This window comes from Astatotilapia calliptera, chromosome 15 (genome assembly GCF_900246225.1).
Source record: "Astatotilapia calliptera chromosome 15, fAstCal1.2, whole genome shotgun sequence".
In the NCBI taxonomy this organism is placed as follows: domain Eukaryota; kingdom Metazoa; phylum Chordata; class Actinopteri; order Cichliformes; family Cichlidae; genus Astatotilapia; species Astatotilapia calliptera.
In genome coordinates this window covers 6,985,336-7,009,925 of record NC_039316.1, presented here as the reverse complement: position 1 = coordinate 7,009,925, position 24,590 = coordinate 6,985,336, and the positions used below count along the sequence as shown (strand labels likewise).

General features: G+C 38.3%; 3 protein-coding genes across 3 annotated transcripts in view; 2 read left to right on the top strand and 1 right to left on the bottom strand.

The window, feature by feature from the left end:
* Positions 1–1,141: 1,141 nt before the first annotated feature.
* On the bottom strand, positions 1,142–6,870 carry lca5 (lebercilin LCA5). Its single transcript, XM_026142882.1, has 9 exons — positions 6,532–6,870; positions 4,855–5,260; positions 4,405–4,646; positions 3,926–4,231; positions 3,482–3,619; positions 3,247–3,343; positions 2,788–2,924; positions 2,521–2,695; positions 1,142–2,411 (listed from the first exon to the last, which is right to left on the bottom strand). The coding sequence occupies exons 2-9, from the start codon at positions 5,240–5,242 to the stop codon at positions 1,507–1,509; spliced, it is 2,388 nt and encodes a 795-aa protein (XP_025998667.1). The 5' UTR covers positions 5,243–5,260; positions 6,532–6,870; the 3' UTR covers positions 1,142–1,506.
* A 537-nt stretch (positions 6,871–7,407) lies between these two features.
* On the top strand, positions 7,408–16,331 carry sh3bgrl2 (SH3 domain binding glutamate-rich protein like 2). Its single transcript, XM_026143087.1, has 4 exons — positions 7,408–7,723; positions 11,762–11,947; positions 13,755–13,835; positions 14,549–16,331. Exons 1-4 carry the CDS (start codon positions 7,679–7,681, stop codon positions 14,561–14,563), a joined length of 327 nt encoding a protein of 108 aa, XP_025998872.1. The 5' UTR covers positions 7,408–7,678; the 3' UTR covers positions 14,564–16,331.
* Positions 16,332–19,887: 3,556 nt separating this feature from the next.
* LOC113037269 (deleted in malignant brain tumors 1 protein-like) overlaps positions 19,888–24,590 on the top strand; it is a 55,194-nt gene continuing 50,491 nt past the window's right edge. Inside the window, 6 exon segments of the mRNA XM_026194171.1 lie at positions 19,888–20,107; positions 20,396–20,422; positions 20,546–20,857; positions 21,999–22,286; positions 22,402–22,716; positions 22,792–23,082. Coding sequence (XP_026049956.1) covers positions 20,056–20,107; positions 20,396–20,422; positions 20,546–20,857; positions 21,999–22,286; positions 22,402–22,716; positions 22,792–23,082 — 1,285 coding nt within the window. The 5' untranslated portion in view covers positions 19,888–20,055.

The following is a 24,590-nucleotide window of genomic DNA, read 5'->3' as shown; positions in this document are numbered from 1 at the left end:
TCACAAGTAAATAATAGGTATCAACTTTAGACTGAGGGCAGAGACAGCTTTGTGTCACATTTAAAAAGTGCTTTCTGAATGAAGCTCGAGTGTAATAACAAATGATTATTAAAATAAGAGCATTTTGTGTCTTCATTTCATTTCAATAAAGCCATCAGATTGCTTACTACAGGGCTGATTGCCTTTTTGAAAGTAAAGCGCTCCCATCACAAGACATTTAGTGCAGAAAGGAAAAGAGAGAAGGATCTGGCAACATTTAGGCTGATGTTACATTTTCTGGTGCAGGGCATGGACTAAGCTGGTATTGGTGGGTTTAATACAGATCATTATTTACACAATCTTGTAGATTAGTGAACATAATGTAAAAAACAAAAAAACAACCAATTAAACAAAAATGGTAATGAGAACTGCTGTGGCTCTAGGGTTAGATGGAGGCTGGTGATTTGCTGTGGCAACCCCTAAATGGGTTGGGCGAAAGGAAGACCTGGGACTTACATGTGCTTAGAGTGCTGGTAAGATTACATATAAAATTGAAAACTCGTTTATCATACAGTAACAGTCAGATGTTGTACAGGCGATCTACACATGGTGTGATTGTCTTGTCATTTAGGGGTACATTTTTATGTCAAAATATCTGCAAAAGAATTAAAGGAGTGGGAAACATATTTTGGCACCACTGGAGAACACATCCCTTATGGCCTTCAAGTGGATTTTAATTCAAGTGATCTGAAAGGGAGAGACTCCTGCATCTCCACAAGGTATTGTTTAAAAATAAATTCAGTTGATGACTGAAAAAACTGGCCAATGACAGATCTAGTGGTTTATTTAAAACGAAATCAAATCTGTGTAGAAAGTGATGATTCAATGCCTTGAGCAGAGGACATTCACCTGATACAGTAGAGTTTAAATCCAGTGTGAAGCCATCTGGTAGGAGGCGTTTTGAACAGAGAAGGGGGAACTGTAGGAAGGGTGCTATTATGTACCATGCATTGTAATTTCTTCCTCCCTACTGCAGCCCTTTCAGATTATGGGAAAATCTATGATTACAAACTATCTGACAAAGACAAAAAATATCCCAAACTATACAAAACCCAGCAAAGCACTAAAATATCTAAATGGAGTAAGAGCTTCAGTCATAGTCTGTCAGAAAAGCTACTCTTTAATTTTCACAGGTGCTACAAATAAAAATCACTGTTATGAGAGTTAAGCTGGTTTTAAAGGAACGTCTAAGAAAAACAATGTAACAAACGTACAAATTGCACATTAACCCATTGATCCTTTTTCTTAACTGCTTGTCCACCTTAGGGGTGTTTTGAGTGACTGATCCAACTGGACAGAGGCAGTTAAAAAGGACTGATGGATGAAACAAATCAGTTTCTGCAAGTTTCGTCTTATTTTGATGTTCTCATATTTTTAATGCTGGGTTGTTCTTATATTTCATAAATAACCTCTCAGATTTGATGGTTTGCCATCAAAGACCCAGACTACTTTCAATCTAAATTAATTTCATAATGTGAGTTCCTCAATCTCGTCTTCGAAGGAGGTGATGGCACGGATGGCAGGTCTGCTATCTGCAACATGGAGGGTGCTAAAGGAGGCTGCTGGAGCAGTGAGAGATCCTGAGTTGAAGTTGAGCAGTCCATCCCTTCTTGAACGCACTCCATTGGTTGTTGGAGGACTATTAAGAAGCTCCAGTTTATTGGAGGTATTCGCACCATCACCAACAGCTGTGGCTTGGGGACCAAACAGCTGGTGCATTAGACTTAACTTCCTGTCCTTTCCCTGAGCTTTTTCTGTCTCCCTCTCCTCTGCCGCACTGATATTAAACACCCCTATTGCTTCTAACGCAGATTCCTTGTCCTCTTTGGGTGGAGGTGGAGGGAAGCCAGAGGAACCACGGAAAGTTGAATGTACAAATGAAGGTGCGTAACCTCCAAATGCCAAGTCATCGCTGGAGATTTGAGACCGGAGCGCTCTCCTCCCTATCCCTGCTGTAACTGCTCCACCCTCTGTGCCTAGTCTCCTCCTTCCACCTTCTTTGCTCCCAGGACGCAAATCATCCGGCTCCTCTGAATTAGTTAGGCTGAAAATCGAAGAGTTATGGTTCCTTTGCTCAGGAGGGCGTGGAGAAGAATGTTCACCGAGACCCTTATTGGACTCAGAAGGACTCGAGGCAAACAAGGAATCCTGGGCCCCCTGTTTCTGACTGTCTATTTCCCGCATCTTTGCCAGCAGCTGCTCTTTTTTGCGCCGCGCTTCTTCTGATGCTTGCTGACAGGCCAGCGCCTCCTGATTCCATCTCTCCACCTCTCCCTGGACATGACCGTGCTTCTTGTAGTTATCATCCCCATTCTGGTTGAACAGGAAACTCGTCCACTTTTGGCCCTCTTCATCCTTTTCTTTCTCCGAGCCTGTTGGGATAGCGTTCCTCAGATTAAAGTACAAACAATGCTGCTTCGACAAGCTTTTTATAAGTGAAGTATATGCTCTACAACTACTCTTAACTAATCTTTGGCTTACCGTTTCTTAAAAACTTTGCCTTAACTTCAAGCGCTTTCTGTTCCTGATCAAGGTACTTTTTGGCCTCTTTCTCTTCCTTCGTCAACTCCTTCTCCTCATGTCTTTCTCTACTCTTTTGTTCCCAGTTTGGTCCCCTGTCTTCTGCCTCTGCTTGATTGACCGCTCTGTTAAGCTCCTGATAGCAGAAATTTGAAAAGTGATGAATGACAACAATTAGTGGTAAAAGATGTGGACAAAGTAAGTACAAGGAAAGAGTAGACATAACACCTTAAGTGATAAATATTCATCAGGTGGATGTTCCCTGTACTCGCTGGCATCTGTGATAGCAGGGGGAGGTGTGGGAAAATCCAGACTCAGCATCCTGCCTTCAGTCTGTATCGCCTTAGAGCTGCTCCTGCTGGGAACTATGTGTGGGAAAAGTATAAAATCACTTTTACTCAACATATTTCTGACCATCCCATTACACAAAGCACTATCATTACTTATAAGCAATCCTGATTGCTTTTTAGCCACCATGCATATTTATTAGTATGGATTCAGACACAGCCAATGAAGTTACAGCAAAAACATGTATCAAATATCAATGTGGGAAAAAAATTCCGGTTTTCCAAAGGATTCTATCCGACATAAAAAGTGAATTTTGTGACTCATGATACCATCTGGCATCCACTTTTTGATATAAAGTCAAATGAACTACACAATAAGCCTCAGCAAGTTAATTGTTACCTTTGTGCTTTGTGTCACTTTCAGTCTCTTTTTTTTGTGAGGGTTTCACCATGCGATTGGCATAAATATTCTTCGCATCGAGTTCTCTCTCCTTTTCCTGAACATTTTAAGAAGAAATTTAAAAAAAAACAACAACAAAAAATACTGTTTTACACAATGAGCAATCTGCTTTTGATGCACAGTCCTGCTTTCGATGGCAGCGGCTACTTTTTAAGGTTATTTTTTGTACATGTACCTTGAGTTTATTGTTCAGTCGTTCAAGTTCCTCCTGGAGAGCCCTGATCTCTTCCTGGGTACTAAGTGTCTTCTTCTTCTCTGCGACAAGCTGTCTCTGATAACTGCTATTTCTTAGCTCCATGCTACGCTCCACCTCCTTCAAACACAAACACTCATTGAAAGTTGCTGCATTGAAAGGGAACCCATGGTTTAGGATAAAAACAATAAATGAGAATTACAATTTTGAGTGTTCACTGACAAGAGATTGCAAATAAATGTGCATCAGTTTGTTATATTGTAAACCAGAAACCCAACATTCAACATGTTCCAGGTTAATCATTCATGCTACAAAGCAGTATGTGGGGCTCTAGAAATCAGGGTTAATAAGACTTAATTTCAGGTCAATAAGTATTTAATCGGAATCCAGAAGAAGGTTAGATCTTTTATTCCACTGTCTATTTACCTTAAGCTTACGTTCAGCTTCTTGGGCCCGCAACTTCTCTTCCTCTAGCCTGTGGCTGAGCTCCTCTCTGGCTCCTAAATCCCGCTGCTCGACCAGCTTCTTCAGCCGTGAAATGGTAGCTTGACCCCTCTGAAACCGCTCCTCGGTGTCCCTCAGCTGGCGCTCAGCTTTCCGTTCCCGTTCTTGGGTGCGCCTGAGACGTTCACGCAGCACGTGGATCTCGTTGGAGTGCCGGGATAAGAGCTGGGAGATTTCGCTTTCTGTATCATCGTACCGCTGCAGGGCTTTCTCTTGACGCACCTGAAGCTGAAGCATGGCAAAGGTTGCATTGAGAGTGGTGAAGAAGAAGGAGAATTGTAATTGATTTTCCTGTAAAAAAGTCTGTTTCTTTTTTACTACAAACATGAATAAAAGCCATAAAATTATTTAAGAACACTCTTCCTTCAAAGCATTTAAACCAAATATTGAAACAGGCCTACCTGTCGAAGAATTCGATTTTCTTTCTGCAGTTCGTCCGTGCGCTGCTGCAGCTCAGAAAGAGCATTGCGCAATTCATTGATTTTTAGGAGGCGGGCCGAGAGCATCCGCTTGGTCACCAGGTCCAGGTCTTTAGGTGGTGTGGACTCCTTGCTGTGAGAACGCACCCCCCTTTGATACTGCTGGGTCAGGGGGTGACCACCTGGTCGCTGTGGGCGAGACAAGCCCCGGCGCCCCAAACCACCTGCAAAGCAGAGAAAGACATATCATGTAAAATCTAAAAACATGATGACAAAAGCTCCTATGAAAAGATTTTTTCTAAGTCAATCAGGCAGTCAGAATGTGCCTTACACTGCCATTATCTAAACAGTCAATTTAATCGTCGAATGAATGAGATTTTAGCCTCATTCATCAGTTTAACTGTTTATCCACTTCGTTCCTTCTTCACATACCTGTCTTGTGGAGAGGGCTGCCAGAGATCCTCTTTGCCCGCACCCCTCTATGTGGGGTGGGTGAAGGAGTCCGGGACCGGGAGTACGGTGAGACAGAGCACTCTGAATGAGACTCGTTTTCATAATTCTCAGAATAAAATGACCCACCACTTTTGCTTCCCTCTCCTTCTGACATCCGATCCCGATCAGGATCTGAATGCCAAGTTCTGGTTATAGATCTGACATCACCTGAGTCAACTTTTGTATCCTCGCTGTGCATCTTGTCCCAGAAGTTCTGTTTGTGTTCCTGGACGGATGAAGCCCGAGAATCTTTCTTTGTACTACGGCAGGACTGGCGACTTAAATCCCGGTTGTCTTCATATGGGTGAGCTACTTTTTCAGATTCCATGTCGTCACTTAAGACTTGCTGGATTTAAAAAACAAGAACAGAGAAACAAAACAGATTATGAAGTGTAGTGAATTTTGCTCTTTAAAATTTAGGTTGTTACCTTTGAACTGAGCTCTACATTTATAATGAGTAATGTTCAATCAAAAAGAATATTCTTAAAGCTAAAAGAAGCTAAGCTAACTGGTTTCGTTTAGGTTTTTAGTTTTATGTGTCTTGGTCACCAAGCAACAAGATGTGTGAGGCAGAATTTTCCATGAGACTGAATCCCGTATGATATGAGTGGTCTCTGCAGTAGAAAACTAAACGGTACATTGCCTCCATCTGCCCTGGTGACTTATTAACGACTGAATGTAGCACAGTGCACAAAGCTTATCAATTAAATAAATAAAAAAAGATAAAAGAAAAGAAAAAGTAGAATTAAAGTGATGTGAATAAGGGTATCCTTTATTCACACCTTTATTAAGAAGATGTGATTTTACATATTCACATATATTGTATATATAATATTCTCTTAGAAAATAAAATCTTGCTAAAATGTTGGAAAAGGAATATATTTCTGTGAAGAAAGTCAATATCGAGTAAAATTTAGGGAATTCTCACTGCTATTAAAGTATACTTGCTGACAGGACATTAAGAATCGCCAGAAAACAGAAGCAAGTATCTGTGAGGGTCACTTTATATATCAAATTCTAGTCGACTTTGTCCTCATGTCTTCATCGCATCTTTTGCCTCAGGAGGAACCTGGAGGAAATAGCAGCCCATCATTGCCATTTCCTCTAGATTCCTGGTCAGTCTAATAAAATCGAGTCTCAATATTAAGTGAAGACAAAGGATGCCCTGGCTTACAGCAGCGGCACTGCCCTGCACTTTGTGGATCGAACTGACGGGATTAAAGTAAAGCGTGTGCTGTTCCAGGTACTCTGTTGTTGACAGATTGCCTGTCAATTAAAAACAACGAAATGTATCACCTGGACTTTATCACATAACTCACCGAACCCTCTGTTAGTTTATGTATCTTGCACATTTCAATTATGTGCAAGCAAAAGGCAAACGAAACTTTAAAAAGCTCTTCGACGACATAATATCAGTGTCACTGTAAAGCTAACGGTGCCGCTAGGTGAATAACAGCTAACAACAGCCACTTAATATTAGCATAGCAACACAAAATCACCACCATCATCAACAGGTGGAGTGTGCTGTAGCGTTCGGAATCTTTCAGCACTAAACTGCGCTAACTTACAAATGTATGTTAATGTTGCTCAGTTTCCGCCTGAATGTGCAACACTTACCCGTTTCTTGTTTTGATTGGATCGGCTACTGCAAGCTAAAGAGCTATTAGCAAGGTAGCTTGAACTTTAGCTAACTTAGCTGCCGTTAGATATAAAATAAAGACTATGGGTTGTACACCCGTTTTTGAAATAAACTGTCATGGCTGTCGCTTTATCAATAACAAGAGAAAAACAGCACGTCGTCGGCTAAAAGTAGTCCTTCTCTTTAGTGCCATAGAATTTCTAATAGCATTTTTTCCAGTCCACGCCTAGACGTTTGCTTCAGAGTAGCTGCTGACGCCGTACCATGGCAACCGCAGCTCTCACTGCAATACTACCCTACCACCAGAGTGGCGCTGTTGTACATGTTATGGATGGTCGTGATCATTAAAAATGACCGAAAAAGAACTATTAAGGATTTATCGCAGTTTTGTGTGTGTGTGTGTGTGTGTGTGTGCGCTGGGTTGGGGGGGGGGGGGGGGGGGGTTATTGAACAAAAACTATATGTGTTTTTATATGAATATAAAAACTTTTTTATTTGCAGGTGCGTGCATACCAGACGACAAAAGCACAAAACACGCCTAATTTAATCAAGAATTCTCTCAATTAACACAATATTATTTGCATTTTGAGTATTTGGGCCTATAGCTGCATAAAAAATGGTTTTAAAATGGAAATGCTCATAAAATATACTTGATCCATAAAAGCAATGCCTTCACCAGAAAAGTCCTGACCATTATAAAATAATAAATTTCTTTTATGGTGGATCCACCTCAATATGACTCGGGAGTATATTTACAAAAGATATACAAATCAAAAATACTTCGGTATTAACTTCAGTAACTTAACGACATGGTTGTTTTAATTTGAAAGTGAGACCGGAAATGGATGTTGTTTATATATTCCTTTTAATGTAATGACGTGCGTTGAGCTGAGCTGTGAGTGGTGTGGGTGTAACAGTCAGCAGAAGGGCACGCTGTGTTTTTGTGATGGCTCAGTTTGAATATTGGAGCCAGGTGTCTTCGCTCATCTAAAGCACATTTGCATAGTTTTCACAAATTTAGCGTTTTTTGTTCTTTTTATTTTTATTTTTTAAAGGGTGGCAATAAACGAGGCTCGCTGCCACCAAACTGTTTTGCTGATCGTCTGACAGTAATTCGGGATTAAAATGGTCATCAAGGTTTACGTCGCCTCCTCAACTGGCTCTCTCGCGGTGAGTGTTTGCTAATGTGCCACAGAACTTGTTGACAGGTGCTTGGAAACAGTGCATTCAGAAACGCCGTGCGTAAATTTTCACTGCCACTTTATCGTTTGAACTCAATTATGTAATGGGACTAGGAGTGCGCCTGTTCGCGCTCAGCCACTTCAGACAGGCGCTGAAATCAGTCGGTATCATTTAGACAGGTGAGAAGGCTGCTCGGTAGTTAAGGTGCGCATTTCTGGTTAGGTGGACTTTGAAGTCTTCGTCTGTGCTGTGGACAGATCCTGTTAAAAGCTTTACTTATTTATTTATTTATTCATTTTTAATTCTCTAAAAGCACTGTATATGCACTTGCATCTCAATTGTATTACAATTAGTCTGGCTTGTGGCCTCGTATGAGGTTTAAGGAACACAGCGAAGCTGAAACAAACAAGCCTGTCTCTTCTGTGGGCATAAACAAGCATGATGTTCCCGTTAGGCTTCCTCTAAATGTACTGACAAAATAACAGAAACACCCTACTTCTTATTCTTACGTTAACTATACCCTCAGAAATTCCTGTAAATATCTAGTTTTGTCTGATTGACCCAGCATAAATATAAAGGGCATTTAAGTCCATGTGATTAAGTGGCATCCCAGAATATATTAGAGCGGATATTAAAACTATTATCAGATCAGGTTGATGTATAAACACAAAGAACAGTCTGGTTTTTATGGGATAAACAAATAGTAGACCTGCTGGCAGCTAGAATGTGATTCTTCCCAGTGAGATGTTGAACTGTGGTTCATGTCCAGTGTAAGTTTAGTCGGAGTACTTTTTCAGTTTCTTTTTCCTCACAGTTTTCTATTGTAAATATGATTTGTTTCTAACATTTGACAGGTTTTCACAGATTTTTATTAGTCTGTAATGTAGTGCACAATCAGATGAACCAGATGCAGCTGCAGTCCTGCTGCCCCTTTTGGCAAACTGCAGTTGCCTGCCATAGAGAAAGTCCAGCTGATATTGAGCGTGGGCAGAAAAACCATCATACAACACTCCTGCAAGAATGCTAAAAGAGTTAGGTAATGGGACAAATGAGTAATATTTATGTTATCATGCTTCGTCTCTTGAAGAGGGCAGGCCAATCTTTGAGCGTTTACAAAGGAGTTATTTTTAACCCTATGACACATACATTCAAAACAGACAGACTCCCTTTTTTTTTCTCCCCCAGAGACAAGAAAGAGCCATGCTCGGTGGAATAGGTCCACCATTGAACCAGTATTGAGCTCATGTGAATCTAATCCACTTTGAATGCTCTTCAATTGAGTTACATGTGATTGAATAAAGATGAAAGGTGAGGCGTATGTATGTGTGTGCTGGAAAAATATAGTAGATAATGGCAATGAAAGATGGAGATGGTGGAAGATGACATGAAAAGCTGCAGTTTTAATACATCTGGAGAACGCAAAATACAAATGCTTAGGAAAAACGGTGTGTGTGTCCTCATTGGGTGGGGGGTGCAGCTCATGGTTTAATCTCAGCAAATTAGTGGGGCGGAATCTAATGAGCACAGAATGAATGAGATGTAGATCAGGTTATCCCCCCCACTCTTTAGTAGATGTGTTATGTGTTAAGTCTCACCCAAATGACCTACTATGATCATAGTTTCTATTAATTAAAACTCTTTGCATTATGTAGCCTAATAACTGTTGAAATGTTGGCTTTGGGCACGCATGGGCAACCATTCTCTTAGGAAAAATCATTGTGTGCCACATGATTTTAGGCATAGTGTGAAGGTTAAAAAAAATGCACATAACCTCCTGATCTTTATCTTAACCAAAAACACAAAACCTAAAACATGCATGTTTTTTTAGAATTAAAAAAATTTCCAATCCCCAACATAGGTGTAATTAATTATCAGTAGCAGTGCTTTTCTATCACATGTCATTTATATTCCCTGTTTGTGACTGAAGGATTAATTCTCTCTTAAACTAATCCCCATGTTTCATTAAGTCCTCTCAAACACAGCGCGTTTACTCTTGTGTGCTTGATTGTTTGTCTTAAATCCTACATGTATGCACGCACACACACAAAATCTGAACTCACCCATTCCACTGATGCACTCTTTCGCTCGCACTCACAGGGGGCACCTCTTTCATTATTTAGGCCCACGCTGCCTGTCTTTCACCTCAAAGGACGACCAACCGTCTCATATATGCCGTGCTGTTTACTAGCACTGTGACAAACTGTATGCTTTTAGGAGTAAAAGTGAAGTGAAGGTTAAACCTGTGACCTGGACAAAAAAACCCCAATTTGTCTCTTTTAAAGATTGCCAGTAACCATCATTTACTGTCCTATAAGTATCCTATCAGTCCAGATAAAGCTGTTTTATGACCACACACAGAGGAGCTTTTAGAGCGAGACAATAGATGACTTGAATCTTTGTTTGGGTGTATGTTTTTGACCAAGTGAGCGGAACAATCCCTTGCTGTCTTTTAAGTTGGAACAAAAGGATCATTGTGGCTCCTTAATGTTGAGTAAATGTAAAAACACAGCAAAAATATTTTGCATTAAGACAGATTTTTTGGGGGGAAAAATAAGGAAATGGATAATTGATGGTACATTTGGTCACAAGAAAGCCAATTCATCGTTTTTTTTTTGTTGTTGTTTTTTTAGGGGGGGGGGGGTCTTCTGCCCAAATTGTTTTAATTAATCTGTTTTTTATGATGATAATGAGTGCTCAAGCATGCAGTCCATTGTTATGCTTGCATAAACAACAATGGCCTGCATGAATGTATAAACAAATTGGAAGTGGCAAATAGAATTTAGTATTACATTACGATTGATGTTGCTACCTAAACGGCTTCAAACTCTGAATGATTGCATATTCTGAAACAAGAAAAGGCCGTCCATAAAGGATTGGAGGACAAAGAGACAAACACTCGCCAACAGTTGCGGGTCTGAGACATTTGGACCATGCATCTAAAGTGTGTTTATGACCAAGTGTGGGAGTGTTCTGTCTTCTAAAAATATCCTTGGACTTTTCTTTCCCACAATTCACAAACACACTCTGTCCCAGAGTACTTGGGTCACTACTATAGGGAGTAGTTGCGTCCATCCTAGACCATAGCTGAAAAAGTTTGCTCCATAGGGCACTTTTAAGAAAGTCCTGCATACAGCTGTAGTTGTAGCTTGCCTATATAATGTGAGTGTCGCTTTAAATGTACTTCCACAGTTAAACAGGCGAACATACTTTCTGTACTATCTGTTGCAGTAATGATTGAGTCGTGTCTAAATGATGAGAAATATTCAGATTTGTTACTTTAATAATGGAATAATAATGATTGTAACTGATAGGTTAATTGATGAATAATTATCCTTAAATCCAAATCTTGTAATTTGGCAATCGTATTGATATAAGACAAGACGTACAGTAGAAAAGGATGTTGCGTATTGGATTTCAAATGCAACGCCCTTTACTAATCTAATCAATAATCCTGCTTATTACCAACAAAGTTGATCTTCAGTTAATGCGTACACTGTACTCCCTCTGTTTGTGTGTGTGTGTGTGTGTGTGTGTGTGTGTGTGTGTGAGAGAGAGAGAGAGGCAGAGAGCGCACAGTTAATGCGTACACTGTACTCCCTCTGTGTGTGTGTGTGTGTGTGTGTGTGTGTGTGTGTGTGTGTGTGTGTGTGTGTGTGTGTGTGTGTGTGTGTGTGTGTGTGAGAGAGAGAGAGAGAGAGAGGCAGAGAGCGCTCCACTCACTCTTACTGGTGTCAGTTTACCATTTGTCATTTCAGGACTGCATTAAATACCTGACTGCTTAGCCAGGTGCCAGTGCTCAGAGGCAATGGATATGAAACACACACATAGAAACTACCATTTCTAACTGTACTTAACAACACATATATGGGGCATTTTAACTATGGCAGAGGGAAAGTAGTGTAGTTGAGCTTGAGCTTTTTGGTTTTATAAAATCCTCTATTCTTGTGACTTCTCTTTTTTGGATTCTTTTAAGAATTTTTCCATCTTTCTCTGCCCTTTTCTTTCTTTTTATCAATTGCCATCTAGGTAAAGAAACATCAGCAGGCAGTAGTTGGTTTCCTGGAGGCCAACCGAATCGACTTCCAGGAAGTAGACATTACGATGCTGGAGGAGCAACGGCTCTGGATGTACCGCAACATCCCCAGGGATAAGCAACCAGAGAAGTGCAACCCGCTGCCTCCGCAGATTTTCAACAATGATCGCTACTGTGGTGTACGTGGTGGTGATGGGGTTATGTTTATCACATTTTTATAACCAGACATATATTTTGACCAAATTTTTCATTCCAGTGTTTAACAAGACTCTCAGTTGTATTTCTTTCCTGTTGTATCTGATAAACATTGGCAATGGTCTGATGATGACTTATCTTGGTTAGATATCTACTGATTACACTGGAATCACCTAAAAACTGCCCTCTGCCCCCAGAGGCATACTTGCATAATGCAGTATGGATTAATCTATGAAAATAATTATCTCCAGCTCAAGCCTTGAAATTATGCCTTGACCTTGTACTTTGCAGGTTGTGGTGGTGGGTGAGTTGTTCCAGGTTAAAAGCAAATGAAAGAAAATCTGCACTACAAAGCTTAGAGGACTGTTGCCCTCCATCTACAGATCAGTGAAACTCTCCTTTCTGTCCGTGTAAAGACATTTACCTGAACATTTAACCATGTCTTAATTAGGGAGGGGAATTGATTCCAATTGCGTTATTGATATCAGTGTTAGCAGCATAATGCAGTTTTGCTGTCTTGGACACAATTTCCATTTTTAAGAAAAAGAAGTGTAATTTCAACAGTACGTCTGAGTTGTTCAAGCATGATAGGTTCAGGTAGCTCATTGCTCATTATGCCCTTTAATTATAAAATAAAAAGTTTTCATTAATTCATTTTTAACAGTGAACCCACACTAGAAAACAGACATTTCTGTAGCAGGTTGTGCGAAATCTCTCATTTAACTGTTAATCTGTCACTTAATTACTTTTGTGTAGTATGAATGGCCATTTGAGGTTAGGTTTTTATCACTAGGAAAAGCTGTAAAACGTGTGAAAATACAGTCAAAAGTTCAAAATAGCTGAAATATCAAAAGGGAAATTTGGCTAGTTGAGTGCTTTGGCTTATATCTCAGAATCACCCAAAACACATGGCTTTTTCTTTCTCCTGTACTCAGTTTCAGATGAAACCTTTTATATAAATGAAGCAAGCAACTGCCAACAAAAGCAAATGATTTCACAGTTCAGTGTGTACTACTCCCTAAGTCTAAGTGAGAAATGGCTCTAATCAGAAAAGAATGAGAACTAGCTAAATTTGCCATTTGCCAGAGACAACCAATGCTTTGTGGGCTAGTATTCTGAAACCTCAAGAATAAAACATTATTCTTATTTTATATAAGTCATGGACAGCTTGACTCTACGTGGATCAGCAAACACAAAATGAATGTTCATAACATGATTTATGGTTCACCAGACTTTTTTTTTTATTACTTTTTATTTTGTATTTTTTCCAAGTTTATAGAACATACAAACAAACCATACTTTTATATCACCAAATCGTTAATAGCAGCCTATATATATATATATATATATATATATATATATATATATATATATATATATATATATATATATATATATATATATATAATCAATCTGCTGAGGTATACTTACAGAATGCTTGATGCATGGATTTCGCCAATTTTAAGTGTATGCCATTAGTTTACACTGATATGTGTCAATACATCAATTTAAGCAATCTACATGATGGTGATTTTGATCAGTTGCCAGTTTACATCCTCCATTGAGATTGCAGGCTGCTCTGTAATCCTGTCGTAATCCGGTTTCACGGATGGGGCAGATTATCTGCTCTGCTTGACATCACTCTGACTGGCCAAGGCTCTCAACACTGATCTACAATGTCAAACAAATATTTTAAAAGGAGACTCAGAAGGCCTGGTTTTCAGGGAAGCGTATAACCACCTTTCAATCTTCCAATTGGTCAAAACCTAACATCCTCCTCTCCTCCGACAGGACTATGAAGACTTCTTCCTGTCTAAAGAGAACAACACTGTATTTGCATTCCTTGGGCTCAGTTCCCAACCCTCTGTTAAAGTAAGTGAATGTGCATACACACGAACCACATTGTTCTAACTGTAACTCAAACCGCTGACATGGTTTCCAGTCACATTTAACCCCCGGTGTTACTGCTTCATCAGCATCTTTACTCTCTGCAAACTTTGGTTTGTCGCTTATGTACTACATACTTTTAATTTCATGCACATCAGCTTTTTTGAGGAGTTGAAAATAGAGAATTCAGAAAAATCATGAAATCCCGTAGTTGTGGATTCAGTGAGCATATCTCCTCTCCTCAATATTAATCTTTTATGTCTTTCACTTAGATATCCTCTTAGAATTTATTATGTAATGATAGTTCCAATGCTTCTTCAGAAAGAGTTAGCTTTTGTGCTAAGAGTTGCAAGAAAAGTCAGTCCTTACATACAAGACCAGCTATACTGGTTCTTTTGAAAGAATGCAGAATTACAGGACCTATGTATCAAATATGAAAGAGACCTATTTTGAAACCTCACTAAAAAGCATGTATTTGATTTCTCCAAGTCACACCCATCTCTGTTCCTCGCCTAGATCTTGATTGGATAACTGAGTTAGAAGTGATTTGATTAGACCAGCAGTTTTTTTTTGTTTGTTTGTTTGTTTCTTTTGTCTGGTTTTGGAGTACAAAAAAACTGGTGCAGCAGATATAAGAAATATTTTTTCACACTAAGCAAACTGACTATTGTGCTCTCTCTCTTTTCCCCCCCCAACAGGATTCAGAGTCATAGATCAGACTGCTGGTACTTGTCCAGAATTAGTATCTCTTCCTGGATCTTGCTGCCTCCTTTTCCACACTTCTCTTTACAGCATTTTGCCAAAAGCTGTTACATGTGGACTTACCTCGTGTGACCTCTTCTGACTTGAAAAACTCCTTAAACTCTTTTCCACCATCACCAAGTTTCCAAGTGTCTGACTCTGAAGAAGTCAGAGACTTACTCACTGACACAGGAGATTAGCTTGATGAATCAGTTTCTTTCCTTTTTGTTTAACACACTGTGGCGGCAAACACTGTTTCTGAATAAAGTAGCAAATATTCTGAGCTAGTAGACGATGTAGCAACTTCTGCCCTTTGGATAACCTAAATGCAGTGAGTAGGGAAGGGAAAGATCATGTGCAGCAGTGTAAAACAGATCATCTGAATATACCGCTGCGGTGTGTCTTTGTGTTTCTGTCTCAATCAGCAGCTGTTAATGACAACCTGAAACAACCTAAGCCTGTGTGTACCTGTGAGAGTGATAGCAGCCATCTAAACAAAAGACTGCAGCTGACAACGTAGCAGATAAGACCCAAGAATCATAATGCATATTAAGAATTAATAATAATTCTAAATATTTTTATGCTGAATCACCTTGATCTTGCTCTTATATTAATCCACTGCCAAAGTTTCTGCAAATAATTTGCCTGGTATTATTTTACTTGGCATTGTTTTAAAAAAAAATAAATCAAAATGACAAGTTTCTCAGTGCTTTGTGACCTCCCTACACTGTGTGACGCTCAGCTCCAGCAGTCTTCAGTTGTTGTACAAGTGTACGTATTCTTTTTTAAGCTGTTGATTAATAAACATTTGGTGCTAGTGAGTATTTACAGCAGGATGATGTGGGTTTTGTTAATCTGCAGTTCTGTGGCTCACCAGTGCATTTTTTAAAATAGTCATTAACACTAAAGTCCATATTAGACACAATTAAGCTGTGTCACAATCTGGATTAATTCTGTTCTTTAATCAAATTTTGCTATTGCTAAAACACAATTACCAATAACTGAGCCGTGACAGTGTGTATCATCCTATTACTACACAAGATTGATCATTGATCATCTAGTTATTGGTGAAAGTTTGAGAATTTGTAATGACAACCTGTGCCTCCCCTTCTTTCTATATTTATAAATGTGAAATGTGAGCAAACTACCCTCTGTGTGTTTAAATTTGATATATGTAGCGTTAGCGTATCAGGTCCAGCTCTTTGTCCTTTCCTATTCATCTATATTCTGTGTTACCGCTCCCCAACACCAACGCTGATTATATTATTTACATGACTCCCCCCAGTCAGATGGATTTGGATGGTAGCTGATTTTAGGTTTACAGATGAAGGAAAAACCAGACACGCCATTTTTTTCCCCTAAATGTTGTGCCATTGTGTGTAAAAGGATGTCTGAGTTGCACATATATCAGTCAAACGGCGTTGATCTTATACTTTCATCACTCATGACGATCACAACATTCCCGTTTTGCTGATTTATGTGAAAGAAAATTGTGAAGCTTGTAAATTTTTGTGAAGAATATGTTAAATAACAAAGTCACTGCATGTACTGTGTTTCAACTTTCCCTGCGACTGCTTGTAAGAGGCTTTTTAGATTTGTACTCATGTGACACATTACTGTAAAGCATATTTTGCACAACAATGCTGATTATAATATTGTCAGTTAATTTGCATCTCTGTTTTTCATATGCATGTTATTATTCTATTACAATTTAAAACAATTAAAATAAGAGAATTACCATAGAGTCAGTATTGATTTAAAAGCAAATCAAACTGAGAATAGCAAACTGACAACTGAAGAGAACATTTAGAAAATCCATTTTCAATGGCTCTGTATGTCTTTTCTTGTGTTATGCCAATAATGCAAATTGTATGAACTGCCCTTTGAATTCAGCTTTCTGCTGATAGGTATCAGAGATACATTTCCTGTAAGGTTTCTCAAACAGGAACTTAATGGAAATATAAGATGACATATTGCAAACTCAGGCAGAGAATGAATAGCACCAAGTTGGACCATGTTTGCCTTCAGAACTGCCTAAATTTGTCATAGCAAGGATTCAACAATGTGCTGGAAACATTCCTCTGAGATTCTGGCACATGTGACATGATAACATCACACAGTTCTGCAGACTTGTTGATTGACACCCAGAGGCCCAAAGCTAACTACAGAAAATCCCATACACGATTACACCACCAGCACCAGCCTTGATACAAGAATGGATCCATGCAGAGAACAACCACTCACTGGATATTTTTTCCAAAAATTCTAGAGATGGTTGTGTGAGAAAATTCCCAGAAAACCAACTTGTCTGACACCATTAACCATACCACATTTATAGTCCTTTAAATCATCTTTCTTCCCCATTCTGTTGCTTTTATCTTGTCTACATGCCTAAATGCACTGAGATATTGTCATGTTATTGGCTGATTGGACATTTGGATGGACCAGAAGCCGAACTGGTGTATCTAATGTAGTGGAGGGAAAGTTTATCTGGCTTTTTTTCAGTGGGGAAACAGGAGTGGCCACTAGTGGACCTGTGAAGAATGGCAGAACAATTCAAGCTGAAGCAGGGTGAACAGTTGGACGTTAAAAGTGTTGACGATACAGTGTTGTCTATAAAATATGTAAAAGAAATGGTCAAAATGCCTTAAATTAAAAACAGAAATGTATAAATTTGTGTCCACGGGTGAAGGGATGTTTGTAGGCCTAATTTCACAGCATCAAAGGTACCAGTTTCTCCAATTTCATTAAGTTGTGACTCCCACTATGTATTCCAATAAAGTACTTTTTTAAGGAAGAACAAAAGGCTAATGTTAGCACAAATATGAGCCAACAACATGATAATATACTGCTAGTGCTGAAATTGCTGTTGTAGTTGTAACCCTGGTATATACACGCCTTTCTACTTATTAGACTATTATCCTGTTTGTGACATGATCGGCCTGTTTTTCAGACCACCCACGGTGTTGTCAGGTAGGTTTGTGAGGTAATTTCCCATCAGAGAATCTCAGATTCTATAATGATTTACCCAGATGTCAATATGTGCAATATGTGCTTAACCTACTGTCCTTTCAAACTCCAGTATTCTCTAATGTTAGATCGATTCTCCCAATGATAAAATTTGGAAATAGAAAATTGCGTTGTTTACAATGTCTGGCTCCGTTTGGACACCCTAGACCACGAAGCCACAATCTTTGTGGCTGTGACCCATTTTAGTGAAAGATTGATTACAAGGACATCTTCACTGCATGTAAGATTTTAACAAATAAACCAAACAGCTTCTCAGAGGATTTTTTTTTTTTTTTTTTTTAGATAAGCAATAAGACTTTGTAAGAAATAATATTAAATTAAGTGAACAGACAGTTTTATATATGCCAGGTCTCATAGAAATCTCTATGAGATTTTATTATCTGGATAAATAAAGGTCTGATGAATATATTATTTTCTTATTACATTATTCTCATGTAGCCAGTTCAAGATACTAAACTCTGGTTTCCTATTACTGTGCTTTATGGTGCTCTCTGTGCAACTAACCAGCAGATTAACTTTAGTTATGCCTGTTATAGATCAACCTGATATCATAGCAAAGCGTGTAATAGAGATGGCGTTCCAATATGTCCATTCCACACTTTGGATCTCTAAAGTGTGAAAATGGATGTTTCTTGAAGGTGTTTCACCTCTCATCCAAGAAGCTTCTTCAGTTCTAAAACCACATGGTGGAGAGTCCCAGGTATTTAATCCCTAGTGGAAGTTGTCCTTTAAGTTGTCCATTATTAATCATGTGTCTCACTACATGTAAATCATCTGTCTCGCCACCAGGGAAGGGATCTCAAAACTGTGTTGTAGGTGGTTGACAATTGGTGCGTAAGCCACCCTCTCTGTTCACGGATGGTCGTTCATAGTGTACATTGATGGCATCTTTCACTCCTTCAGTCTCAGATGCCATCTGAAGGTTTTGGGGCTGCAGTCTGCATTAGTAATGGCCTTAAAATGAAATTAAAGCTGATGTGAATGATAACTACAAGTAGGTTTAGCACAGAAGTAGGTCAGTCGCTAAGTTTACTGACTGATATTTCACAACAAGCAACCACAAAAGCATCCCTTTGACCTTGATTTCCCAATTATCTATGTTGTTGTGAGTAAATAATTACCTCTGCCAAAGGAGATATGTTCTTGGTAGCTGTTGCATGTGTACATGTTTATGTGTGTCTCATTCTATCTATAAACATGAAAACTTGCAAAGTTTTGAATAAATTGTGCCAACATTTTGTAGGGGTGTAAAGTGGGGTCATCTTAACAATCAATATAAATTTACCTTACATTCAATACGATCTTCAAGGTTAACCTAATGAATGGCTATTGACAAAAACTTAACTGTGTATTGTTAGCATATAAAAAGTACCAAAAAGTACCAATACCAGAAGTAAGAGGTCACATTTGACCTTTGATCTCTCCTTCAAGGTCAAGTGATTGTTCTGAAGGTTATAGTAATGTATATAGAGATCTTCCAAACGAATTACCTAATGCCATTGCTTGTACTGACAACATATAGGCATATAGGGAATGATATATAAGGATTCAAAACATTGCATTACTTCTTTCTGACCTCTTCTTCAAGGTCAGAAAATGTTAAAATTTCATTCAAAATTATTTTGTTGTTTTTATTGGCAACATTTCCAAAAATAAACATTTAAACAAATTTTATAAACAATGAAATGAATGCTACATATGTAGTATATTCACATAAAAAATGACAACTGTTTATTTTTAAAATTATGGTAAGTATATTAAAATGAGTTTCAAACAGGGCAAATAACGAAAACTTGCACTTTGATTTGTTTATGCTCCATAACATAGTACTCGTGTTTAAAAAGAACAAAGGCAACAAAGTTTTTTTTTAAATTTTATATACTGTACATAAGATATGCTATACAAATACTATTCCTTTCAAAGTAAAAACTGCCAGAGAATGAGCCACCTTGGTGGAGAGCTGCACTATCATTCTTGTTCTTATTGTCTTTCATTATCTTTTGCAACATCATGTAAAATGTTGCTTCTCTTTATGATGAATATGATAACTGTTTAAAAAAATAGTATATGTAGGCTTTAGTGAAAAACAAAATCCACTCATCAACTTGTCTTTAATGATTGATCAAAATGTCAATATCTCTCCAGTTTGCAATCCAAGTCCAGCTAGAGTTTGATTTATAGCAAGGAATTTGTTCATTGGGGTTTTTGTTCATCGGCTCACCCTTAGGGTGAGCAATTTATTACAAATACTGATTTCATTTTTAAAAGATTTCTAGTCATTGTGAATTTAAAGAGGACTGTATTATCAGCTTTTGGTGAAAACAAAAAGATTAAACAAAGCTTTTCTAAAGACAGGGGGTTCGGAGAGATGTAAAGCCATTTTTCAAATTCACTGGTATGTTTTACAGCATTTGACCAATACTGAAGACACAATATGATCCTCATTTTGGATGAAAAACAACAATTTATTTTTCACTTGTCTCTTGGTGAGTTACTGGAGTTTTTTCTCAGTTTGACTTCATGTGGACATATTTTTTCTTGAGTGGAAACATGGTTTGGTTGTGTGTTAGTATCATGAGTGAGAAGTGGGAGTTTATTTACTGGATCAGTTTAAAACTATCCAGGATCCTTTTGTCTTCCATATTTATAATATATTTAACAAATCATAGGTCTGACTACAGTGTAGACTGTTAACACAGAGTTTTATTTTGTATCTAAGTTCACATCTCCTGTCAGATTTAATCAGACTACTTTGCTATATATTTCTGCTGCAGGCCTGTTGAGTTTGCTGCAGTTTACAGGTCAGTAAATAACCCATGAATATTAAGATAATTGGATTTCTCCATTAAAAAACTGCCTCAATGTTTTTAAGGTCTAGGTAAAACATTGAACATCCTTTGTGGTTTTGTTTTTCTCATATCCAGAATGTGAAAAAATTAGGCTGGTCGGACCTTTGCGTTGCTCTGGCAGAGTGGAGGTCTTCTACCAAGACAGTTGGGGAACTGTCTGTGATGATGAGTGGAGCATGGCCAATGCTGAGGTGGTGTGTCGAGAGCTAAACTGTGGGACAGCTATGGAGGCCAAAAACGATGCTTTCTTTGGACGTGGAAAGGATGAGATCTGGTTGGATGATGTACAGTGTGTTGGGAATGAGTCTTCCATCCTTCAGTGTCAGCACAAACCATTTGGGCAAAATAACTGTGGCCACAGTGAAGATGCAGGAGTGGTCTGTTCAGGTACGTCTAGATAATGTTTGACATATTTTGTTGTACATTACATGTACCCCATGCACAGGGTAAGATATGTATTCATTTATTTATTTTTGTTTATAAACACATTTTAAGAACTTTGTCAGTCTAGTATAATATAATATTCTCTTAAGCTAGTGTCGGCAGGTAGAAGCTGAGACTTCTATAAGGATGTGTCAGCTGGAGTCGCAAAGACTGCTTAAACTGTTTTGACTAAAAATTGCTGTCTTGGTCGGTTTGAATAACTCTGGGCAGACCGAATGTTGAGAAAAATCTAAGCAGAGCCTTAGTTATGGTGGGAGCAGTGATCTTCCAAGAGGAATGGCTTCAGGAAAACAAGTTGCAGCACACGTGATTGTCAAGAGAAATTGACTACCAGCTTTTGACAATTGCAGCATAAGGGAGGATTCATTGATGCAGCCCTAACTATACGATTTAGCAAAAAGGAAAGTTTTTAATCTTAAAAGTAGAGATAGTGTCTGTCTCCTGAATCCAAACTGGAACATAACATAACATAACGTAACATAACATAACGTAACATAACGTAACGTAACGTAGCGTAACGTAACGTAACGTAACGTAACGTAACGTAACGTAACGTAACCATATGTTTCGCCCCAAGAATAAAGAACTTAAGAATTTGAGCCAGTATATTAAAATGTAGTCAAATGTAATGGGAATTTCTTTATCTTTCCAGTCAACTTTAGTGACATTTCTTCAAACATTAACCCCATTCTTTTTTAATTAAAAAGGCTGCGAGTATAGAACTCTTGCTTTAAAAGTTTAATGTTGATTACAAACAATTATTTTGTGTATTTAATGTCAATTAAAAATACCAGTTTTGATGCTGGTCTTAATTAAACAGGTCCTGCCCAAATAAACCTAAAAATTATCAAAATAATATACTGGAAGACTAACTTCCCCTTAGAGAGGTATTCCCCTTAATTGGAACCAAAAACTGGAAAATATCACTTTTCATAACTTAATTCAGTTTTGCTATAAAATTAGCTATAAATGTTCTCCCTTGTCTATAGTCTTAAGGTTATTAGGAAATACATAGAGTGGATTTCATACTTTTTCACAGTGTTATTTGTCATAGACTAACCATTTAGTTTTATATATTTTATAGGACATGTGCGGCTTGTCAATGGAACTCGTTGCAATGGCAGAGTAGAAATTTACCACGAAGCTCAGTGGAAACGAGTTTGCAGTGATTTGGGCAAACAAGCAGCTCATGTTGTGTGCCAAGAAGCTGGTTGTGGCGATCCACCCACTCAGACTGAGACATTGTATTTTGGAGATGCACGTGCCCTGCCTGCAATCAAAACCATCTGCTCTGGAAATGAGACCTCTGTCTCACAGTGCTCACTTCTAAAAGTCAATGAAAGTTGTGATGATGCTACTGTTGTCTGTGGAAGTAAGTCACACGTGTGCTCACAAAACTATCAGTAATTAATTGTAAAAGTGACACTGTTAGAATCTGCCATTTCTGAAAAAACTTGCCCTTAATTTTTTTTTTTTTAAATTAACAGACAGTCAACCCATTCGGCTGGTGAATGGGACTAATCGCTGCTCTGGTAGAGTGGAAATCTACTATAGTTCACAATGGGGAACAGTCTGTGATGATAGATGGGGAATGCAAGAAGCAACTGTCGCATGTCGAGAGATGAACTGTGGGAATGCTCTCTCAGTCAAATATAAGACTTACTTTGGGAGAGGTCAAGATCAGATTTGGCTGGATAAGATGGAGTGCACTGGTCATGAGATGTTTCTTGCTGACTGCCCTCACAAAGGTTTTGGAGTATATGACTGTAACCACAGTGAATATGCTGGTCTCGTGTGCTCAGGTAAGACAGGATGTATTCTGAGTTTCAAACCTGAGTTTTAATGAAAATCCTAAAAACCCAAATTCTGCTTTGCAGAGACAGTCAGATTGATCAATGGAACTGACAGCTGTTCTGGCAGAGTGGAGGTTTTCCATGATGGCCGATGGGGGAAACTTTGTAGTAATAACTGGGGCCTTAAAGAAGCTGCAGTCCTATGTAAGGAGCTCAACTGTGGAGATCCAAAAAATTCCAAGGACATCTTTTACTTTGGTGACAGCTCACTGCAAGGGTTCACAAGTAGATGCTCTGATAATGTGAACTCTATCAGCCAGTGTCAACTGCAAGAACACAGAGGGTCATGTGAAGGTGTTTCTCTTGTATGTTCAGGTAAGAGACAAAAACTATAGATATGCTCCTCTAGTGCTTTCCAAGAATAACAAAGGTCATGTTTGCTCATTAAGAAAAGACTAGCCTATGTGCATTCTTTAGTTTTACCTTGTGATATGGCAATTATTTAATGCATGGTCACAGAGTTATTTCACTATTAAAATTACCAGCATTTAGCAAATACAACTTTAATGTGAGACAGCAGATAAATATTAACCACTTACAATGCTAAATTCTATTTCATTTGACAATGTACTAATATCAGCCAGCAAGGGTAATACAACCCCTTCGCTTTAACTACTTTTATTATCAACAAAAGTGAAAAATTGTGAAGCGGAAGGAGAAGAAAATATGTAAATGTCTACATCAATCAATCTAGGCTTAATTTTAAGCAGACTGATTATAGAATTCTGCAGACCACTTTGAGTGATAAGCATGTTGAAATTAACTCAATCAAAAGTAGCTGATTTTTTTATGCTAAATAAAACATAAAATAAAGAGCAAAAAAAAAAAGGACAGCTTCTGTTTAGACCTCAGCCACACATTAAGTCATGAGGTCATATTCACAAACCAGTAGAGTTAGCAGTCAAACATTGTCAACACACTGTTAAATTCTTTTTTCCTTCATGACTTACTTTGTAGCATTTTTGATACATAGAAGGGGGAACACAGGAGTCCCCTTTTATATGTGCACATTTATACTAACCACCACCATTAGGTTTAATGAAATTTAGAAGAAAAAGGGGGAAAAGGCGCCAGATAATAGACATGGCCTTATCCTTTTTAATAAACAAAATATTAAAGTTATTTTAATTTTTCATTCACAAACTTAACATTTGAGAATGGAAAGAAAAAATCTTGATATTAATATTAATGTTGTTTATTTTTTGTTTATGTGTCTTCATCTTTTGCTTCTTTGTTTTCTTTTTCTCCTTGTTTTTGAAACAATGGGGAGCCAATAGAGATGAGCAAGTTTGAGATCCCAGTCGCTACCAAACTATGCTGATTTTTGGCTTTATGTCTGTGTCATAAAATGTGTGCGGCAGGCAGGAAGGAGGACCGAAATGCAGACTCCAGGATGTGAAATGTAAACTCATAAACAGCTTTATTGCTGAAAAAGGAATGGCAACCAAGTCCAGAAATAAACAAAAACAGAGTTTAACCTCTTAGGACCTGGCACCCACATACGTGGACATCAGATTTTGGGTTGTCTAGACCAAAATATTAAATTTTGCTCTACAAGGGCCTGATATCCACTTACGAGGACATTATGCTGCCACTGTTCCATCAAAATTTTAAACAAATATCCTCATCCTCAGCTCTCATTTTTCTTAGGAACAAAAATCGGGTAAAAGAAAAAATCTGGTGATTCTTTGTTTTTACATTCATTGGGCCCCAATATGCCCAAATATCAAAGAGAAATTAAAAATGCATGCCGTGGAAGAGTTCGGGTCTTAGGAGGTTAAAACAAAAAATGCTGAAGTTTAGGAAAACAGAGTCCACAAAAT

Coding starts and splice junctions, on each gene's coding strand:
- lca5 (XM_026142882.1), bottom strand. CDS start 5,242: ATGGAATCTGAAAAAGTAGCTCACCCATATGAAGACAACCGGGATTTA. Junction 2,696..2,787: donor ATGAATATTTATCACTTAAG/GTGTTATGTCTA, acceptor TTCTGCTATCAG/GAGCTTAACAGAGCGGTCAA. Junction 2,412..2,520: donor GGCAAAGTTTTTAAGAAACG/GTAAGCCAAAGA, acceptor CTATCCCAACAG/GCTCGGAGAAAGAAAAGGAT.
- sh3bgrl2 (XM_026143087.1), top strand. CDS start 7,679: ATGGTCATCAAGGTTTACGTCGCCTCCTCAACTGGCTCTCTCGCG. Junction 7,724..11,761: donor CCTCAACTGGCTCTCTCGCG/GTGAGTGTTTGC, acceptor ATTGCCATCTAG/GTAAAGAAACATCAGCAGGC. Junction 11,948..13,754: donor ACAATGATCGCTACTGTGGT/GTACGTGGTGGT, acceptor CTCCTCCGACAG/GACTATGAAGACTTCTTCCT.